General features: G+C 51.0%; 1 protein-coding gene across 1 annotated transcript in view; it reads right to left on the bottom strand.

Annotated features, from left to right (window-relative positions):
• Nucleotides 1-21005, bottom strand: part of LOC120232338 (collagen alpha-1(XXII) chain) — a 334176-nt gene that overhangs the window by 76582 nt on the left and 236589 nt on the right. The window contains exons 34-40 of the mRNA XM_039232993.1: nt 20647-20700; nt 19883-19936; nt 18628-18681; nt 17322-17375; nt 14056-14160; nt 12810-12854; nt 5762-5839 (exon numbers count right to left, since the gene is read on the bottom strand). Coding sequence (XP_039088924.1) covers nt 5762-5839; nt 12810-12854; nt 14056-14160; nt 17322-17375; nt 18628-18681; nt 19883-19936; nt 20647-20700 — 444 coding nt within the window. The remainder of the gene's footprint in view (nt 1-5761; nt 5840-12809; nt 12855-14055; nt 14161-17321; nt 17376-18627; nt 18682-19882; nt 19937-20646; nt 20701-21005) is intronic.

Genomic DNA, 21005 nt, shown 5'->3' with positions numbered 1-21005 from the left:
GAGGCCATGGGCACGGGGGAGGCCAGCAGCAAGGAAGGAGGGAGGCCGAGCGAGGCCAGAACAAGAGCCTGGCTCACTGTAAGTGTTTAGTATTAGTGACAGAGATTGAAAGGTGATCTCCTAGTCAGAAATGACAGTGGAAACTTGTTTTAAAACTTTTTTCAGGGCACCTGGGCGGCTCAGTCAGTCAAGTGTCCAACTCTTGGTTTTGGCTCAGGTCATGATCTCACAGTTCGTGAGTTTGAGCCCTGTGTCGGACTCTATGCCAACAGTGAGGAGTCTGCTTGGGATTCTCTCTCTCTCCCTCTCTCTATCTCTCTCCCCTCCCCTGCTCATGCTCTTTCTCTCTCAAAATGGATTAATAAACAAACAAAAATAAATAATTTTTTTCATCAACCAAAAGATCCCAGGACTTGAATCTAAATGCCCAGAATGGGGTACTCAGCTCCCGGTCACACGCAGAGCCCTGGGATATGTGGGCATCACACTATCCACGCTCTCCCCACCTCGCTCTGCACACAGAACAGGATGGGTGTGCGTGTCTGTGAGCGAAGCCCTGCACATTCCCTGGGCATCAGCTTTGGGGTAACTACTGAGAGATGCTTGAGAAACGTCCCCAAGCAGAGCAGATAAGTGGCCACGTGGCTGCACCAACTCGTCTTCGAGGGAAACTGGCCAGGCTCCTGCTTGGGGCAGCCTGACCCAAGTGGCTCTCTGGTTCTTCTACACAAAGGAATGGAACCAAACAGGCAGATAAGACACATGAACAAAAACCAACGCTCCTGTACAACAGGAAACTGACGTGACATTGTGTGTCAACTGTACCTCAATAAAGAAAGAACCCGAGAACCGCTAGCCTCCTGAGTCATAGCTCAAGAGCCACGATGCGCAGAGAAGACGTTGTCCCGGAGAAGACTTGTGAGCATAAACGTGTCCCTGCCCGGAGCGCATCAGAATGCTGGGGGGCCCAATGCTAGCTCTGCCACATCCCAACTGTCACTTCAGGCGAGTGGTGTCACCCCTCTGTCTCATTTGTAACATGAAAAGGAAAACAGGACCGGCTAGTCCTGGATGCCCTGCTCACTGCTGCCCCCTGGAGGCCGACAGGCGGGCTCACTGGGATTACGGTTCTACCTTTCAGGCACTTTCATCTCTAGTCTTATTATATGATTTCCTAGAGGATGGGGAAGTTAAAAAAAAAACTGTTAAGACACTGACACATTTTATTGCACGTCATCAGCTCCATGCTTCTTTCTTCCATCGGGCTGTCAGCCTAACAGTGAGCCAGTGACTCTACCCACGCCAAGGAAGGCATCAGTACAAAAGATTGTGGACGGGAAAGAAAGGTCGGGGAGGGTTTTTATGACATCAGAAGGTCAAAGGCAGGCTACCGGGTGATATTACCAATATCATCATGATGTAACCTCTCAATGCCCCTGCTGATGCTGCAGAAATTTCCGGCACGTCACCCATGAAGAAACGGACAGAATCGGAAGGCACGAGTCTCGGGGAACACGGCCATCGGCGGGGAACAGACCTCAAGCTCCCGGCTTCCGTGAGGTTCAGTAGCACTTTGATCTGCCCTCAGGCCTAAGCTGGATCATTTTTAAGCGTTTAAAACCTTGCTAAAGGAAGATCAGAGGCAACTTGGAGATTAAAGGGATTTTTTGGGAATGTCTTGAATCTAGAAGCCAAGCCCCCCCACAGCTGCTTTGCCACCCATCCCCCTGTCCAGAGAGGTGCACAGGCTGGAGGGAAGCCAGGGCTGCCTTCCAGTGGGTTGGCTCTGCTCCTGGAAGCCCAAGGCCTCGGACCATAATGCCAGAGGAGGGAGGACGTGAAGAATAACTTATAACCTGATCCATCCTTAATGGGAGCACTTAATGGAAATAGATCATCCTGTTCATTCTGCTGCAGCCACCAGGCGAGGTGACACAGGCCAAGAGAACTGGTTTGGGGGGATGTGGGAAGTGACGTGCATCCTGGCCCTGGCCCAGGACTAGCTATGTGACCTTGGCCAAGTCACTCCACCTCGTGAACCTCAGATTGTTAACCTGGAAAATAGTGATGTCGTCCAGCCACCAGGGCCCCTCTCCAAACGCCCCACACAGAAAGCAGCCTGGGCTTCCCTGAACCACAGGGGGGCTCTCAGCCCAAGGGCTGGACAGGCTGAGAGCTCCTAGGTGTCAGCCTCCCAGGGAGCAGCCTTCACCAGCCAGCCAACAGGAGTGGGGACACGCACACCCCCGCCTTGCCCCCCATTGGAGAACAGCCCCACAATGCACCACGTCTCCCGCCTCTCCCAGGCTGTCGGCAGAGGGGGCCCTCGCCGTCCACAGCCAAACCTTCTCATGAACACAGCCTCCCTCGCTTCCCTTCCCTCCCCCACAGCGCCACCTCCTAAGCGGTGATTTCTGGAGCGTTTCCCAAATAATCTCCTTGCACTGGGTCCTATTCTCCAGAGAGGCTTCTGCAGAAAGCAGCCGTCACCGAGTGGTGGGGTACCTTTCCCAGCACTGCAGGGGGTGCTGGGTACGCAGGCTTCTGCACCCAGCACCAGGCCAGACCCAGACCACTCGGCAAATAGCCCTGCTTCCGTAAAGGGGCAGCTGCATCCCTGGTGAACCCACACGCCTGGTATCGACCCTCCTTCACCTCCCCTGGTGCTCAGTGCACCCCTGCATCCTCTGTGCAGATTCCCAGGCCATCAGGAGCCTAGGCAAGGGGCCAAAGACAGGATTTATGAAAATTCAGTGAGCTTTCGTCTACCACAGAAGCTTGTGATAAGCTGAAGTGGAGGAAAGACAATAAAGAGTTGATTTACAGCTCCTTGGCTGCAGCCAGCCAATTACTTTTCAGGTGGAATCACTTAGGCATGAACATATTTCATGGCTGATTTTAGCTGGCTCTCAAGTGGGATGAGGGGTGGACTATGTCTACCTCTCCCGACTGGCCTTCCTGCCTGCCTGCCTTCCTTCCTTCCTTCCTAATTTTTAATGTTTTATTTATTTCTGAGAAAGAGAGACAGCATGATCAGGGGAGGGTCAGAGAGAAAGGGAGACACAGAATCTGAAGCAGGCCCCAGGATCTGAGCTGTCAGCACAGAGCCCGATGCGGGGCTCGAACCCACGGACTGTGAGATCATGACCTGAGCTGAAGTCGGATGCTTAACCAACTGAGCCACCCAGGCTCCCCCGGACTGGCTTTCTGATTAAGGGCTTGACACGGTGAGCCCTTAGGGAACATACCGGGATCTACAGAGACCTGCTGAGTGGCTGAGAGTCCCACATTCACCTCACAGCCTCCCTTACAGTAACTTTTCTATTCTAGGCTTAATTCCTACATGAGGCAGAACCCTCACTCCAGATCAGGCCCGTGAGGAGGAGGGTCTCAGAAATAAGGACGCCTGAACTCCTATGTTTCATCTCTGCATCTCTGGTCATATTTTTCCTTCCAGCTACCAAAAGGCTAAAAAAAATAGCTGAAGACAAAAAATAAGGTTGATGTAATGAAGTTGGTGGATCTGTTCTACCTGAGAATTTCTTTGGAAGAAAAACAGACTAAAATTAGACATTCCCAAGGGGATTCCATATGCCTGCTCTATGGTTTTTGGGCACTTTTAGGGAGACAGGCACCCCACACCCCATTGCTAGGGGTGAGAAAAAAGGGAGATGGTCGTTTCTGGTGGAGAGCAAATGAGGCAAGCTGGGGGCGTTCCCCTGGAGAATTTCAGGGACAGAGTGAGGGACCCATGACCAACAGTGGGATGTAAAAGGACCACAGGCAGAAGGAAAGGGGGTTTCTGTTTTACAACTGATATTGTGAGTAATGAACTGGGTTTCCTTTCAAATTATTTGAGAGACAAAGAGTGGGGATCCTTTAATCAGTTTTTATTGTGGTCTGTATTTCTTGAATGCAAACCAAGCAGAGGCTGGGGTCATGTGCTGCTCTGGTTTATATTCAGGTCACATTGAGTAGGGGTGGAGTTAGACTGGGTTAAATAATGGCAACAACAATACATGGATAGTTTGGATATTATGAGGCTTAGTAATAGCATTTGAAAAGGACTGAGTATTTGAGCTTCTTTTAAATAATAGTAAGACAGGTGCTACAGACTGGATGTTTGTGTCTCCGCGAAATTCTTATACGGAAACCAAAGTTCCCTCATGATGGTATTGGTGAATGGGCCTTCGAGAGGAAACTAGGTAATGAGAGCAGAGGCCTCATGACTGGAATGAGTGTCCTTAGAGACGGGAACCCAGAGAGAGGCCCCTCATTCCCCCACCATGTGAGGACACAGAGAAAAGACACCCATCTGTGAATCAGGAAGAGGACCATCAAGCAGTGAATCTGCTCACACCCTGATCTTGGACTTCCAGACTCCAGAACTGTGGGGAAGATGTTTCTGTGGTTTATGAGCCACACAATCTATGATTATGTTTGTTAAAGCAGCCCAAGTGGACCGAACAACATGGCTGTCAAGAAAAACGTTGATACAATTTTAAGGAGCCTCATTAACGTGCTGTGTGTCTTGGTAGGAAAGAAGGGCCTACACAGAAGATAAATCACCAGGATGGAATGCTGGCCTTACACTCTGAAGGCTATACTTCAGTAAGAGGGGGCAGGAGGTGTGATCTTTCTTACACAAACTGGAAGAATCAGAAGCAATGGGTGAAAGACACAGAAGACCATATTCCTACTCTCAATGGGAAAAAAATTCTACTAAATGTCTCTTCTCTATAGAAATAGTTGCTTACATTTCAAATCCAGGTGTATTGCCTTTGAAAGAAGTGTCTTCTATTTCTCAAGATATTCAGGCAGAGGCTGGTTGAAAATATTGAGGGCTAGCCTCCACTTGGATGGGGACCCCAGCATCCCTGGTCCTTGCAATCTCCATTAAGCTCTAAAGATTCCACCTCTAGGGAATCTGCAGACTCACAACAACCAGACTCACATCTACCAGACTGATGTGACTTATTTATCAAACTACTGATATCTCAGGACCACTGCATAGATTTTATTTTGGAGACTGTATGAAAACTGTCCTTGATTCCATTTATGTCCTCACCTGTGGACTAACTAGAGGAAGATGGGTAATAAACCCACTTTGCCTAAAATACACAAGAGCTTGCTGTTTCCCCCACATCACACCCCATCTCTGGCCAATTCATTTTCATAGGCTAAGACTCAGATTTACAAAGTTCGGCCAGTGAGTCATTTTTGTTTTCTTTTTATATTGATGATTTTTGGGGAGCCTGGGTGGCTCAGCTGGTTAAGTGTCGAACTTCAGCTCAGGTCATGATCTCATGGTCTGTGATTTCGAGCCCTGCATTGGGCTCTGTGCTGACAGCTTGGAGCCTGGAGCCTGCTTTGGATTCTGTGTCTCCCTCTCTCTGCCCCTCCCACACTCAGGCCTCTGTCTCTCTCTCTCTCTCTCTCTCTCTCTGTCTTCCTCTCAAAAGTAAATAAACGCTAAAAATAAAAAAAATAGTAATGAATTTTGTTCTCTCCTCTTTCGATTGGACAAGTCTTGATCTTCCCCAAAGCCTTATTCCCATACAAAATGCACCAAGTTCGAGAACAAATCCAGTAGACAGGTCTACACCCCGATGGACTAGAGGACCATGACCCACTCCCAGGTTGGTGGGAGAGGGAGGGTCTCTGCAGGAAGGCGTGGGCTCTGCATTCACTCCGGGGCCAGCAGGGAGTGGTTGTGGGGCCAGAGGGTGAGGGAGGAAGTGCTGGAAACATAAAGACTCACCGGAGGGCCAGCCACCCCAATGCCTGGGTCTCCGTGGTTTCCAGGGGAGCCTGGGATCCCAGGTGCACCTTGGTCCCCCTAGGAAGAGGAAAAATAAGATTAAGAGGTCAGTTTCAAGCAGGAGAGAGCCAGCGTACAAAAGGTATCATGCCCCTCCGACCATCCTGACTGCTGGCCATCAACACCTCTCTTGCCTCCTGGACTCTGCGTGTCCCCCCCACAGACCCTATGCGGCCCATCACATACCCAGTCCACCACACATGCGCCTTTCAAGGCACCATGCCCCAGCTCTGACCATGGTTCCCAGTGTGGTTATCACAAGATGATCCCCCTTTATGTGACCACAGTTCCAAATTTTCCTGCTTTCTCCAGACCTCATCACGCCCCCATCCTGACCTCACCCCAGACTCTACTATGTACCTACATTTCCAATCAGCTCCCAAATCGCCAATACTTTGCCAATACTTTGCCGAGTACCTATATTTTGCAGGCCATGTTTCCAGGGGTTGGGAGAGGCAAGAATGACTGACCTATAACCACTGCCTTTGCGAACAGTGGTTAATAGAGTGTGGACTTAAGTTCTGTCTCCAAGGCTCATTCACTATTGACTCAAAACAGTGACAAGTTCTCAGAGCTTTTTACAAAGGGGGGTGGGGAGTAACAATAGGAGCCACCACACCAGCAGGTGGCGTGCTCACAAAACCAGAGGACACCTACAGAGCACCATGCCTGACACAGCCTGGCTCAGCGCTCCGTGCAAGTTAGCTGTTGTGGTTCTTCCTGTTGTAATGCACCCACCATTCTGGACTTGGATGGGAAGACAGAAAGGGAAGGAAGTCTGCCTCTTCCTGGTGAAGGAAGCCGAGACTGAATCATGCCATTTTATCCACAATTTCAAAATCCTCAGCCTCTGAACACAAGGGCTTACCCTAACTCAACTGGCAGCAAAGTCTGACTGCTGCTGACACAGGCTCCTTACACCCTTGGGTGATCCCGTTTTTATGGATGTTTCCAGGCTTCTGTTGCATCAATATTAAAGAGTTTGACTAGGTGTGCTGGCCCACACACCACAGTAAATGTTACAGCTAGAGCTTGCAAATGACTACCTTTCTAATTCCAAAATAAATTTGGCCCAGAACACATACGGCTCCATCCATTTTGTGCGAGAGACTGTGCACCTATATTAGGTCAGCTGAGCTCTAGCCAAGCCTAACACTGAAATGGTGCCTGATCTTATTGAAGCTATTTAATATCCCTGGGATGAGTGAACTCGTAGGTCAAACAAAAAGAGCTTTAGAAGGTTACTGTGAGGAGCCAATGAGATAACGTGCACCAATCTGATTTGAGGTAGAGCCTGACATTGCTAGGCAACACATTGCTTATTGAGGTTTCTGCTTTTAGCATGAAAATAATCCCATTAATAATCAGCTTTCCCTCTAACCATCATTTCAACTGGAAAATTTTACATTTTGGACCTTTAAGAAAAGTAATGTTTCTAAGATGATGTGCTTGCCTGCTTCTGACTATTGCCTGGATGAGTACCCAAGTTATATTCATTCAACCAATGTTTGCTGCCTGTTTATTACTAGTAGTGCCCTAGGTTTCAAGATCAAATGATGCCCATTTCCAATACATACTGCAGAGAAATCTTGTTCATGGAAAGTGGAGGGACAGGACTTGTGAAGTTCTTACCAGAGATGAACTAAACCCCAAACCTCTCTCTAGTAACACCATCTGTACCCATTATCCTTCTCGTCCACCGAGGCCATGCTTCCATAGAGTCACAGCACCCCTATACCCCTTCCCTTCCCTCTGTAAATAGGCCCCTCCTGAAATTGTCTTACAAGTCCCAGACAGAACACTGTTTCTTTAGATAAACGTGCCATGGCTCAATTCTATGAAGTACAAGCTGCTGGGACTGCTAGAAAATCTAATCTGTATGCCTGGGGAAAGGTGGACAAGGGAGGAAAACCAAAAATTAAGCAAAATGGGGAAAACATGTAATGAACCAAAGATGAACATGCTCCTTGATATGTCAGTCACAAGCGCACCGCACTAATGAGACAGCCACATGGGAAGAGTCCAAACAGGCAGTCAGGTGATTCTAGGTCGGGTTTTAGGACAATGTTCACTGGTCCTGGAGCCTGGGTGAGTCCCATATCCTCTCTGTACCTTAGGGATCTCACCAATCAACAAAACAGGGAGAGAACATTCTACCAAACTCCCATGTATCTTATGAAGACTCATTTAAAAGGTAAGAGATAATCTAACATTATTACAAATGTGTTATTACTTTATCAGCAGAATTAGAAGACAGAAAATAAACACAAATAAATGCCAGAGAAATCCATATCCCTTTACATCTCAGCTTCTCTTTAAAGTATTGCATGTAAATTGTCTTCTTATCATTTTGTTTTAGCTGGGCTCCCCTCTTCCTCCTGAGGCTATCTCACACACACCAGCAAATCCTAACTATGGCCAGCTAAACACACCATACATCCATGTTTTAACCTTCCAAACGCCGACCCATCAAATACGACTGGCCCAACCATCCGTTTCCATAAACCCAACTCTGCCTGTCCTCCTGTCTGTCCTCCCATTCATGTCTGCATGTGTCTTCATTAACCTTAACACACTGCTCTCCCATAGTGTCTGTCTGATGCTCTGGCTTCTACGTAAGTATCTTAAAAGGAGAAGCTTCCCACTCATTCATTTATCCATTAATTGAACAAGCATTTGTCAAGTACCTAGAATGAGTCAGACTCTGTGTTGGGTTCAAGGTCGATATACTTTTGCATCCACAGTGCCCAGCTTAGGACCTGGCACCAGCAGCAGGCTTTAATAGCTATTTCCTGAGTGCCGGAATGAGTGAATCCATCATTGCCAACATTTTGTCAGGTTCTAAATTCTGCCTTTGACCGAAATCAACTTTTTACAGAGGAAGGAGTTTGACAGAGCCAGGAGGGACCATTCCCTGGAATCTGAGTCTCTGACGGTTTCTCTACTACAAGGTAGCCAGACCTGGTTCCTTTCCTGTGTTTATGGCCCATTATGATGCTAACATTTCCCCAAAGCAACAACACTTTACAGCTTAATGGACTGAAACTTTTAGAAAAAGACTCCAAGAAAAGGGCAAAAGACCTTAATGCTCTGTCAGCTAAAGGAAAAAGGCTTATGATTAAGAAGAAATGGGCACAGGAGCTAGAATGTGTGATAGGGACTCTAGAAAATATTTTGGCTGCAGGACATTCTGGGTCAGTCCAACAGCGCCCAGGAAAGAAATGCATGAGTAACTGCGGGTTGTGGACAGAGAATGACATCATTTCTTTCCACAGGAGCCCTTTGGGAGTTAAATATGCTTTACTCATTTATACAGAAAAGGACAGAAGGTCTCAGAAAGAGTAAACCACTTGCTTCCAGCCATCTATCTTACAGATCACTGAACCAGGACCCTAACCCAGTTCTGTATGAAGGCAAAGCCTGTTCATTTTGCTAGAAATAAGTGCCAACCAAGAAAAGGAAAGGCTTCTTTAAGAACCTTCCTGCAGTTATGAGTAATCAAGGAAGAGGGGCTGCCAATGAAAATCATTATATGGCTCCCTTCCTCCAGCCAGCGGTTTCTGGTCAGCACCATGGACAGCACAGGGAGGGGACCCTCAGCAGCCACTCTCTCTGGTCTCTCTTCATCCTTCCCTCCTTCCAACCCATGTAGGAGCGTGTTCTCCAATTAAAGATCTTGAATTCAAACCTACTTCCTAGTGCCAATGAACTATGGAAATCTTTATTTCTAAACAACATTCTAACTTATAAATATATACAATATCAACACAGGAATGGGTCATCTGTTTCCATACTTCATGCTTTATTTTTATTTTATTTTATTTTTTAAAATTTATTTCTGAGAGAGAGAGAGAATGAGCAGGGGAGGGTCACAGAGAGAGGGAGACACAGAATCAGAAGCAGGCTCCAGGCTCTGAGCTGTCAGCACAGAGCCCGATGCAGGGCTCATACCCACGAACTGTGAGATCATGATCTGAGCCGAAGTCGGACGCTTAAATGACTGAGCCACCCAGGCGCCCCTGAGTTATTATTTTAAATTTTTTTAATATTTTATTTATTTCTAGGAGAGAGAGAGAGAGAGAGAGAGAGCGTGAGCAGGGGAGGGTCAGAGAGAGAGGGAGTCACAGACTGAAACAGGCTCCAGGCTCTGAGCTGGCAGTCAGCACAGAGCCCGACGCGGGGCTCGAACCCATGAACCGCGAGATCATGACCTAAGCGAAAGTCGGACGCTTAACAACTGAGCCACCCAGGCGCCCCTGAGTTATTATTTTAGAGAGAGAGAGTGTGCAAGTTGGGGAGAGAGACAGAGGGAGGGAAAGAAACCCAAGCAACTCCATGCTCAGTGCGGGGCCCAGTGTGGGGCTTGATCCCACAACCCTGGGATCATGACCTGAGCTGAAATCAAGAGTCAGATGCTCAACTGAGCCACCCAGGTGCCTCAAGGATCACTGATATTTATTGAGCATGTACCTTTGACAGCACAAGGTCAGACAACTATTTTTATTTGTATTATATCATCGATTTTCCCCCACACTCTGCCTGGGAGACAGATTTTATTAAACTCATAAATAGTAATCACAGGGAAAGGACATCTTAAGCCATTTCTGGTGCCTTTGCATGCCTTTCTTCTAAGAGGCTGAAGCCTCCCGCTCAGGGAGAAAAGAGCACAGGAGGATTGCCCCCTAGATGTGGAGCTCAGCACGTCACAGGGGCCTCGGATGCATGCCTTGGGCTGGCGGCTGACCCAGAAGGCCCTCCAGAGCTTGGATTCCGCCTCCTACCCCTCTCCACATGTGCCCACTACTCCAGGCACGTGGGACTATTTTATATGCCCCTTAATTCAGGAGAGGTTGTTTCAAAGGTTGGGTTTTTTCCCTCCAGAAAAGAGGGAGCTGCCATATATTTGCTCAGATCACTCAGAGAACACTCCCATTTTTTTTTACTTTGATCATGAACAACAAAATCACTACCAGGGGATGCACATTAGTGACCATGACTTCAACTGGTGCAAGCGTAGGATGCTAACAGAGGCCACCTGTCTGAATAAGGCGAAACCATGCAGCAAAGACATGTAATGTCGATGCAGCAATTATTTGGGGGCCTCAAACTTCTTATCCTGGATATTATTGTGAATAAGTCTTTTATACACAATTTAAAAGGCAACACATTCTGTGGTTCTGTGGTTGAGATCCCAAAGATACAGCTACAGAATAAAAACTGTAGCTACTATTAAGTAGATGGGGATCTGAGGCCTGGGATAAATCTTCCCATCATGGCTTCCAGAAGCGCTAGATCCTAACACAGCTGGAATGGATGGGGGCGTGCTGCAGAAAGTGCTGGTTGACTCAGAAAGTGGCACAGGGAGGCACCAGGGTGTCTCAATCAGTTAAGAATCCAACTCTTGATTTGGGTTCAAGTCATGATATCATGGTTCATGAGTTCAACCCCCACATCAGGCTTTGTACTGACAGCATGGAGCCTGTTTGGGATTCTCTCTCTCCCTCTCTCTCTGCCCCTCCTCCACTCATGTGAGCATGTACACTCTCTCTCAAAATAAATAAATAAACTTAAAAAAAAAAAGAAAGTTGATCTGGGGGTGACAGGCAATGGCACTGAAGGCACACAAGAAGAATTACTGAAATTTGTTTTCATAAATACACACAAGTGGATAAAAAATAATTATATAAGATTTTATTGTGATTTTTTTATATGTATGTTAAATTGAAACAAAAGAAATAAACACTTCAATGTCCATCAGTGACTGACTCACCCACAGGCTTAAGTTCAAGCATCTGAGTTGGTCAAATCACATTTCATTGGAGGTGGATGCGTTCATAGTACGTGCGGGTCTCTGGGCACATTCCATATCCTGCCTCAGCAGGGAGAAGACCCTTCTCCCTCACTTCTTCCCTTTCCAACTGCTGCAAGCACTTTAAAACCAGGACAAACATCAACTCCCTCCAAGAAGCCTTTCACAGTCCAACCAGGCTGGGCTGGGGAGCCTCCTTTGAGCTCCCTTATGCCCCAAGGTTCCCTCTATCCTAGCTTTTGCCTACTCATTCATCTGTCTTCCCTTCTGGCTGGTGAGCTGTCGGAGGGTTGGGAACATGTCACATACATGAGTGCAGTCCCACAGCCCACCTCAAGACTCAACGTGTGGCAGCAGCCTAGAGGATATGTGCCATGTGTACAATCACAATGCACTCACTGGTGTTCGGTGCACAGATGAGTCAATGAACGAACGATTCAGCATAAAGATAACTTCAGGGAAGTGTCCCTGGACACTCAGGAAAGCTCTCTAAAAAATAGTCTCTCTTGGGCAAAGTCAGATTTTCTGAGTTATAGTCACAAGTGCGTTGTGGGAGAGATGACTGGTATTTACCAAAGTGTTTCCCCTTTGCCCCCTGGACACACAGCTTGACCCTGTTTCCCCTGCTGTGTCAAGAAGCTGGGGGGTGGAATGAAAACCTCTAGGTCTGGCCCACAGAGTCTTTCCACCAGACCAAACTTTCCATTGTCTTTCCCTCACCTTCCATTGGACACCAAGGGTTGGTAGCGGACTCAGGTCCTGGAGAGGGGACAGTCACTAGCCTGAGGAGCATGGTCCCTGAGTGGCCATGTGGACCCGAGCCCCTGCCTTCCATGACTCTCAGTACACGTAGTGTAAATCACACATTGAGGTTTACTGTATTAAACACCTAACACTCGGGGATCGCCTGTTACCACAATTAGACTAAAAATGCAAACTGCTTAGGTCTATTGCTCTGCTGGTTGAAGGCCAGTGTCTTCTGCGACTTCAATGACCAGCAAACATTTATTAGACCCCAAGCGTGTGGCAGCTACTTCGGTATCGCAGTTCGGAGCCGTAGAGCGGAATGTGGTAAACTGCAAAGCTGAGAAGTGACCAGAGATACTTACAATGCAATGGTGCACGGTCCCTTTTCCAGGGCAGCCCATGGCATCATGATTTGCTTGGATAAACACTTACCTTGGTTCCTAGAGGTCCAGGTAATCCAGGTGGCCCACGAAGCCCCTGGGGAAATGAATGACATAAGGACAATGGCAGGACCACAAATGAGCATCTATCATCTACCACAAGCCAAGCCGTGGGCGCCCTGCACTGCGGGCTTGAGAGAGACGAGGGTCTCACCATGGCCTGTGTTTTACAAAAGAAATGACAGTTTCTGGGCCATAAGTGTCTTGGGTGTGACTTCTGACCCTGCCACCTACCACCTCGCCTCCGTGGGACCCTGAGCAAATCCCTGTTTCTCTTCGCCTGCGTTCCCACCTAAGATCCTTCTACTAGAGCCTCCCACAAGGACAGGCAGGGCCAGGCTTCAAAGCAGAGCTCGTGGACTCCAAAGCCTGATCTCTTTCTTGTCTACAATGACACCAAGATCTGGGGGAGCCAATGAGAAGAATCTTCAAGTTCAGGCTGAAGGGTTTTGCGTGATGCAGATGCATGGCCAGGATTAAAACCACAACTCTACATCTGGATGTACTGCCAGCAACCCAGAGCGAAGGAAGAAGGGAGGGTCCAGTCCCTTGTGGCTTCACAGCCAAGCTCTGTGACTTTGGACAGTGATTCACCCCCCACCCCCACATCTCATATTCCCCATCAGTAGTATGGGGGTGATAATATTGCTACGGTCCGAATGCTTGTGTCCTCCCCAAATTCATATGTTAAATCCGAAGGCCCAAGGAGATGGTATTAGAAGGCGGGGCCCTTGGTGTTCAGGGCGTGAGGGTGGAGCCTTCATGAGTGAGATTCCTGTCCTTATAAGAGGGGCTCCAGAGAGATCCCTCACCCCTTCCATCATGTGAGGACACAGCGAGAAGTGGACACTCTGCAACTCAAAACAGCGTCTTCCCCCAAACCTGGCCATGCGGACACCCTGGACTTGGACTTTCAGCCTCCACAACTGTGAGAAATAAGTTTCTGTTGTTCAGAGACTACTAAGTTATGGTATTTTGTTATAATAGTCTGAATGGACTTAAAAAAAAAAAAAAAGCTCTCACTTCTCAGGGTGGTTGGGATTAAGTGTTTGGTGTTCAGTGCCTGGACCGTAGTTGACATAATAAATGCTCCCCCCATGCCACGTCCCACGGATTATGTATACCCTCTCACATAAGCCTTGGGAGGTCAGCCTCTCTCTTTTTGTTCTCTTTTCCCTTTTCTTTTTGAATTCTAACCTGGTCGAATGGGCCCAGAAACGCCTGGAGGTGACACTCACCGGCTCTCCGTCTTTTCCCTGTCCGGGGGTCCCCGGGAGCCCGGGGGCACCGGGGTCACCTCTGGGACCAGCTGGTCCTGGACTCCCTTCTTCACCTGCTGCTCCCTAGAGAGACAAGTGTACAGTTTCCAGGTTCAATGGCGTGCAGAAGGTAGCTTTCCAGGGGTGGGTGAGCCAGCCAACTGAAGGCTTTCTGACGATGCTCTGACTATTCTATATGACGTATATAATAAATTGGACTCGGTCCCCCCTCCCCCAAATTTGTATGCTGAAATCTTAATCCCCCATACCTCAGTTGAGAAGTAGAATCTTTGCAGATGCAATTCACTGTTAGGTTGAGATCATACTGGAGGGTCATGGCCCCTAATCTAGTATGACTTGTGTCCTTCTAAGAAGGGGAAATTTGGGGGCTCCTGGGTAGCTCAGTCAGTTAAGCATCTGACTTCAGCTCAGGTCACGATCTCACCACTTGTGGGTTCGAGCCCCACATCCAGCTCTGTGCTGACAGCTCAGAGCCTGGAGCCTCTTCGGATTCTTGTCTCCCTCTCTCTCTGCCCCTCCCCTTCTCGCATTCTGTCTCTCTCTCAAAAATGAATAAATATTAAAAACAATTTTTTAAAAAAGGAGAAATTTGGACACAGGTAAGCATAGAGGGAAGGCAGTGTGAAGACACAGGGTGAAGGCAGCCATCAATAAGCCAAGGAGAGAGTTCTGGAAGCCATCCTTCCCCTGTGGCCGTCAGGAGGAACTGGCCCTGCTGATACCTTGATTTAGGACTTCCAGACACGGTCAGAATGGTCAGGCGGTCCGTCTGTGCTGTGTAAGCCACCCCGTTAGCGACACTTTGTTACAGCAGACTCGGCAAACTAATACAAGGCAGGACTTGGGAACGGACCTGACATTCATGGTACTATAGCCCAGCTGTCCACCCAGGGCGGTGCATCTCTTGTGGGAGGTCCTTCAGCTTTCGCTTGAATTCCTACAAGAGCAGAGAGCTCACCACCTTCCTAGGCCTTATTCCTTTACTGGGCAGCCCTGTTACACATGGTTTTGTTTTGTTTTCTTTTGTTTTGTTTTGTTTTACATTCAGCCAAGAGTGCCGTCTCAGAAGTCTCCTGGACATGCAGCACTCAAGCCTGGATTCCGTGCACAAAATCTCACCCCTCTTCACGGTGTAGACATTCAGAGACAGGAACACTGCTCAGGGCTCTGAAGTCAGGGGAGGAGAAACCAGACAGAGAGCTTCCAGGACCTGGGAGGCGAGGCAGCTGGGCTTTGAGCTGCTCTGGGCAAATGCTCACCATCAGGACCACAAAGTCTCCAGCCCCGTGTGGCAGCCCTGGCTGTGGGGCGTGGGTGCAGCCACATGAGCCACAGGGCCTTCTCTTCCCGGGTAGGGCTCCCCTGGGGCTGAGCCTCAGACATTCCCTGATGGAGATGGGGTGCAGTAAGGACCAAGGCGGGGCCAAGGGCACCTGTCTGCAAGCCCAGGGCAGGGTCAGCTTCCCCAAGCCTCAGGCCAACTTGGGGACACGTGAGACAGAGAGAGTATGTCCTGGCACCAGGGCTTTTGATCCCTTTGCAGACCACTCAGGTCTCCTTCCCAGCCCAGCCGGGGCCTCAGCCCAGGGTTCCTGATCAGCCAAGGAGAGGTGTCTGGCGCCCCCTAGTGGTGAATGTGCCAACAGTGCACTGATTTACTCTGCTCAACTGAACCTCAAAGCCTCCAGCATCTTGGTCACCCCCTTCTAGGCCATCAGTGCTCCACTTACAAGGTGGCCAGAATACAGCCCAATCTTCAGATATGGTATAATCAAGGCAAAGAAGATGGGCCAGGGTTTTACCCCCCCTTGGCTTCATCTGGGTGCTCTCCTTTTATTGCTGCCATTTACAATGGCATTATTTTCTTTTGAAACAAAAATTAGCACCTGCACCGCATAAAGATTATTATGGGGCTTATCATCAACACTCCACAAACTCAAGGTATGTTCCACAGGTCGGCTGACCATTTTTCTCCACGATGAATCGTTTTTCTCTGAGATAGGTATTTTAAAATCCAGTAAATGTAACATCTCTTCTTGTTAATTCTGCCCAAATAGAAAAGACAAAATGATCGCTCCTTTAAAAGGTTCTGAGTGAAGTGGACTCGAAGGGATTCGGATCAAGATGCTGAGGCACTTGTGCTAAAAGGGGCCCCTGCGGACCAGCTGCCATTCGGAGGACACCTGTCCTGGACGTGGCATTGCACACGGGGTGGGGGTGGGGGGATCCGCAGCGCAGCTCTTCCCCTGCCCTGTGCTGAGCCCCCCAGCATGTCCGTTCTGTACTTAATCTGCACATCCTGCCACTGTCAGGTCATCATTCTCCTCTTACAGACGAGAAAATCCCAGTGCCTGGGTGGCACGGGGGTCAGCCGTCTGCACACTGGCATGCTGACATTCGGGTGGATTATCTGTGTGCGTGTGGTGGGGGCCGCTGTCCTGCGAATGAGATTTTCAGCAGAGCCCTCGTTTCCACCCCCTGGAAGCCGGCAGCAGGCTCTCAGTCGTAAACCCCAGAGGCGCGATCCAAAAGGCAAGTGAAACTCGATTTTGAAAGGCTGTGGACCCTCCTCCTCTGCCTCTGGGCTGCTGGTGTCTCGTGCAGACACCACATCTCTCTCCCACCTAATAAGCAAACACTCTTTCTCATACTTGGGAAGGCCTAAGTGTGCACCGGGGTGTGGGATGGATACGCTGCTGCACCGAACTGAGAGAAAGCAGGGTTTGAAGTCAGACAGACCTTGCTGTGAGAGGGAGGGCCGATCGCCTGATCTCTCAGAGCCTAAGTCTCCCCATCCGACACACAGGTCTGCTCTCCCTGGTTTCCAGGTAGGTTTCCTCTACCTGCAAAGTCCCTTCTGACCTCAGCACCCTAACCCAGGCCTGAGCAGCACCCCCTTCCTCTGCCTCCACTGCCACTGCTTTTTAAGAAGCTTAGAATGTAGAGGCTCCCAGGTGGCTAAGTCAGTTAAGCAAGCGACTCTGGATTTCAGCTTAGGTCATGATCTCACAGTTCATGAGTTCGAGCCCCACATTTGGCTTTGTGCTGGCAGTGAAAAGCCTGCTTGGGATTCTGTCTCCCTCTCCCTGCCCCTCCTCTGCTCATGCTCATTCTTTCTCTCTTTCTCAAAATAAATAAACTAAAACAAAAAACAAAAACAAACAAACAAACAAAAAAAACCGCTGAAAACAGACACCGGGTGCTGATATCACACCCCATCTTACCTTCTCACCACGCTCCCCATCTTTCCCAGGGGGGCCTCTGATGCCAGGTGGGCCCTGAAAGCAGACAGGTTATGTACATGGTCAACTTCAAGATGGCCCGTGACCCCCCCGGAGAAGGGTGATCAAATGCCTTGTAGCCAAGGCTACAGTTCTGCCCCACGGGCTCCCCATCTCTGACTTAATTCTCCAGAGGTTGGCCATTTCCTCCCCACCTGCCTGAGTGCCCCCGCCCTGCATCTGCTCACGCACCCCTGTCAGAGCCCGGTCTGCCTGGCCATCTGCCCCACCCTGGACTGTGGCTCCCAGAGGGCAGGGTACAGCCTACACTGGACACCAGGGAGGCTGAGGGTGACCTAGGGATGCAGGCTCACATCAGGGACCTTCTCCACCTGTGCCCTTGATGTCACCTGGAGGTTGACTTTGAGATGAGGCTCAAGTGCAAGTGGCCCGCAGACACCCCAGGAGGGAAACAGAGCAGTGAAACGGGGCGGATGGGCAGGTAGTGCATGTTTACGTGACTGAAGTCTCCCCTCTTGTGTAAAATGGAAGCAGTGACCATAGTCACCTCCCAGGGTCGAAGGGATTCAATGAATTAACACATGTACAGTGCTTAGAACAGAGCCTGGCATGTGAAAATGCCCGATATTTGTCCTCAAAAATGCTGTGACGATGGTCCATAAGCCGATGACCAAACAGGACTGACCTCAATCTACTTCAGGAGGACAAATTCTCTGTTGCCCTTGACTAAACGCCGCTGGGTGTTTTATGGGGAACGTTAGAGCTGAAATCAGCATCTACGGCGGCTCTCCGAGCCAGCCCGTCAGCAGACGCAGGGCCCCGCGGGAGGGGACTCGGCACATGGGCACAGGGCGCTGTTCACCGTCATTAGCCGCCATCCAGTGCGGCCGCCCTCTCCCTTTTGAAGGTGAAAAGCGGAGACCTTAGGGAGTGACCTGAGAGGGACCCTAAGGGTCAGGACCCCTTTGCATCCTTCAGGGGTGTTTTGTCTCTTCTAACGGCAAACTCTGAGGCTGACTTGTACATCCCTGACATTTACAGGCTTTCTGTGGTTTTCTGTAGTTCTAACAGCTAGGTTTACCCCTTGGACGTCTCATGAGTGACCTAGGCCCTTAGGCTGATTAACTTTCCAGGTGCCCTTCTCTGGGACGTCAGTTTCTCCATCTGTAAAATGGGAAGAAGGATGGCTACACCTGGGGTTGCAGGGAGGAGAAACGAGGTAGCCGGGTGGGCGGGCACCGCGGACCCCGACCCGCGCGAGTGGCCCGGCCCTCCCCCGATGACTCACCACGCTTCCTGGGGGGCCGCTGGCGCCAGGCGGGCCTGCAGCTCCTGGAGTGCCCTATTCAGAGGTGGAAGTTTAGAAAGACCCAATGTAGTGGTTACAAATGGTTACCCCAGGGTGTCTCTAAACCCCTCTTCTCCTCCATTCAGTGTAATCTGCTGAACTGCTTCTGGCCTGAGACTCCCTCCACAGGGAAGTGGACCTCTTCCTGCGTACCTGAGCCAGCGCCCCGTGAGCCAGGCCTCCAGAGAGTGCATTTGAGCAGAGAAGCGGGAGGCAGAAGGTTCCTTAAGACCAAGGCATGGAAGCGGCAGAGGGGGTGGAGTGCGTGTGTATGCACGTGTGTTTATGTGCACATGTGAGTCTGAGCATGTATGTGTGTGTGTGTTGACTCTGACGGATGAATCAGGGAATGCTCCCTGGAGGAGGTGGATTCTAATGCAACACATGGTTAACAAAGACTCCACGGGAAGAGGTTTGGGGCCGACGCCATGGAGATGGGGGAGCAGGGAGCTCTCCGAGGACTGGAGGCTACTGGTGTTTCTTCCAGGCCCCCTTGCCTGCATGCAGCTTCCATTTCGCTCCAGGCTGCACTCCACCCGGGGCTCTGTCTACTGGCAGGGAGGGGCCCGCCATGTGCCCCCACCCTGGGGCATCCACGTCGGTCACCACCCTTGGCCGACCCCACTTCCCCTCAGCCGTGTGCACGGGGGGCCTGGGCTATGCCTGCGCACTCCAGCTGGGAGGAGGGGTGGTGCTCCTGGGAGAGGCTGTGTGGAGGCGGTTCGTTCCACCAGTGCCACAGAGGAGCCTGCACGGTGACACACAGCGGCGCCAGCGCCACGGAGACCCCGGCCCCGCGGGAGACCAGGCGCAGCAGCAGGGAGCCCAGAGGCCTGAGCGTGACGCACCTGGGTGCCGGGAGGGTCTGCAGGGGCGTGTGCACAGCAGTGCAGGTGTGCCCTGGTTTCGGAATGCATGCACGTGTGAGGGGGTGTCTGTGTGTCCCTGTGTGCGTCCCCCACATGCAGGTGGAAGGGGACTCCTGCCAGGGGCTGGGCGTGCAGGTGAAGCCCTGGAAGTCTGGTGACGCTGCACAGACCTTAGGTCTCTCCTGCTCCTTGCTGCTCCAGAGGTGCCCAGCCCTGGCCGACCGCTCGGCCCTTCCCTACAGTTGGCCCAGAGCCGCGAGCCCAGGGGCGTGTGGGGCCCAGCCCCCCTCTGCGGGCCAGGAAGCGCGTGGGGCGTGAGGACTCACAGGGCTTCCGCTGGCTCCAGGCGGCCCCCGGGCACCTTCTTGTCCCTTCGTGCCCTGCTCGGGAGACAAAGGGGGCGGTGAGACATCACGGGGAAGCTGTCCTTGACCCCGCGTGGGACGGTCTCAGGGACCCTGCTCATCAGAATCCATTAGAGAGGGGTTTGCAGGACTGGGAGCAGAGCCCACAGCATGCGGAAACCACCACCTCCTGGCTGGCCGCCTGCCATGATCTTATTCCGGCCTCACCAGCCCCCGGATATGTGTCCCCACAGACACGTGATGTCAATGGGGCTCAGAGGGACAGGACGGCCCAGGCGCACAGATCTGGCATCGCCCTGGGATCTGAGCCCAGACAGGTCACTCCACAGGGAACTTTCCAGAGAACGTGCTGAGAGACAGGCAGTTAAGAAGCCAAGCAGAGGAAAATAACCACAACATAAAAATGCTAATCCACACTGGAGGCAGATACAGCAGAGCTGCCAGTCAGGGAGGGGAGGAGGGGAGGGGAGGGGAGGGGAGGGGGAGGGGGAGGGCTTCCCTGCACCCCAACCACCCTGTGTCCTAGCACCGCTTCCCCACCCAGGGGCCCAGGGCAGCGACCACCCCAGAGCTGCATTTTGGGGTGCCTTGTGAGGGCCGTCGCCGCAGGGCGCTGGGCTCACAGCACCTGTGGTAGCGCCCCCTGCTGGGCTGCCCCAAAGTGCCAGGCAGGGAGGGCCACTGCGGACCCCGGCTGGCCCACAGGTGGAGAGAGGAATCCTTACCGGCGCTCCGATGGGTCCCCGAGGCCCCAGTTCTCCAGGATGGCCCTGGGGTCCCTGAAATGCAACAACCATCCAGGAACTAGGTCATCACCCTCGTTCCTGGAAGGGGGGTGGGGTGGGGACGGGTGCAGAGGGTCTGGTTTGGGGTCACCCTCGTTCCTACAGAGGGGGTGGGGCAGGGATGGGTGCAGAGGGTCTGGTTTGGGGTCACTCTCGTTCCTACAGAGGGAGTGGGGCAGGGATGGGTGCAGAGGGCCTGGTTTGGGGTCACCCTCACTCCTAGAAGGGGGGTGGGGCGGGAACAGGTGCAGAGGGTCTGGTTTGGGGTCACCCTCGTTCCTGGAAGGGGGGTGGGGTGG

Source organism: Hyaena hyaena, unplaced genomic scaffold (genome assembly GCF_003009895.1).
Source record: "Hyaena hyaena isolate Hyena2069 unplaced genomic scaffold, ASM300989v1 scaffold_69, whole genome shotgun sequence".
NCBI lineage: Eukaryota > Metazoa > Chordata > Mammalia > Carnivora > Hyaenidae > Hyaena > Hyaena hyaena.
Note: the sequence above shows the minus strand (reverse complement) of the source record. Positions and strands in the feature narration are given on the sequence as shown.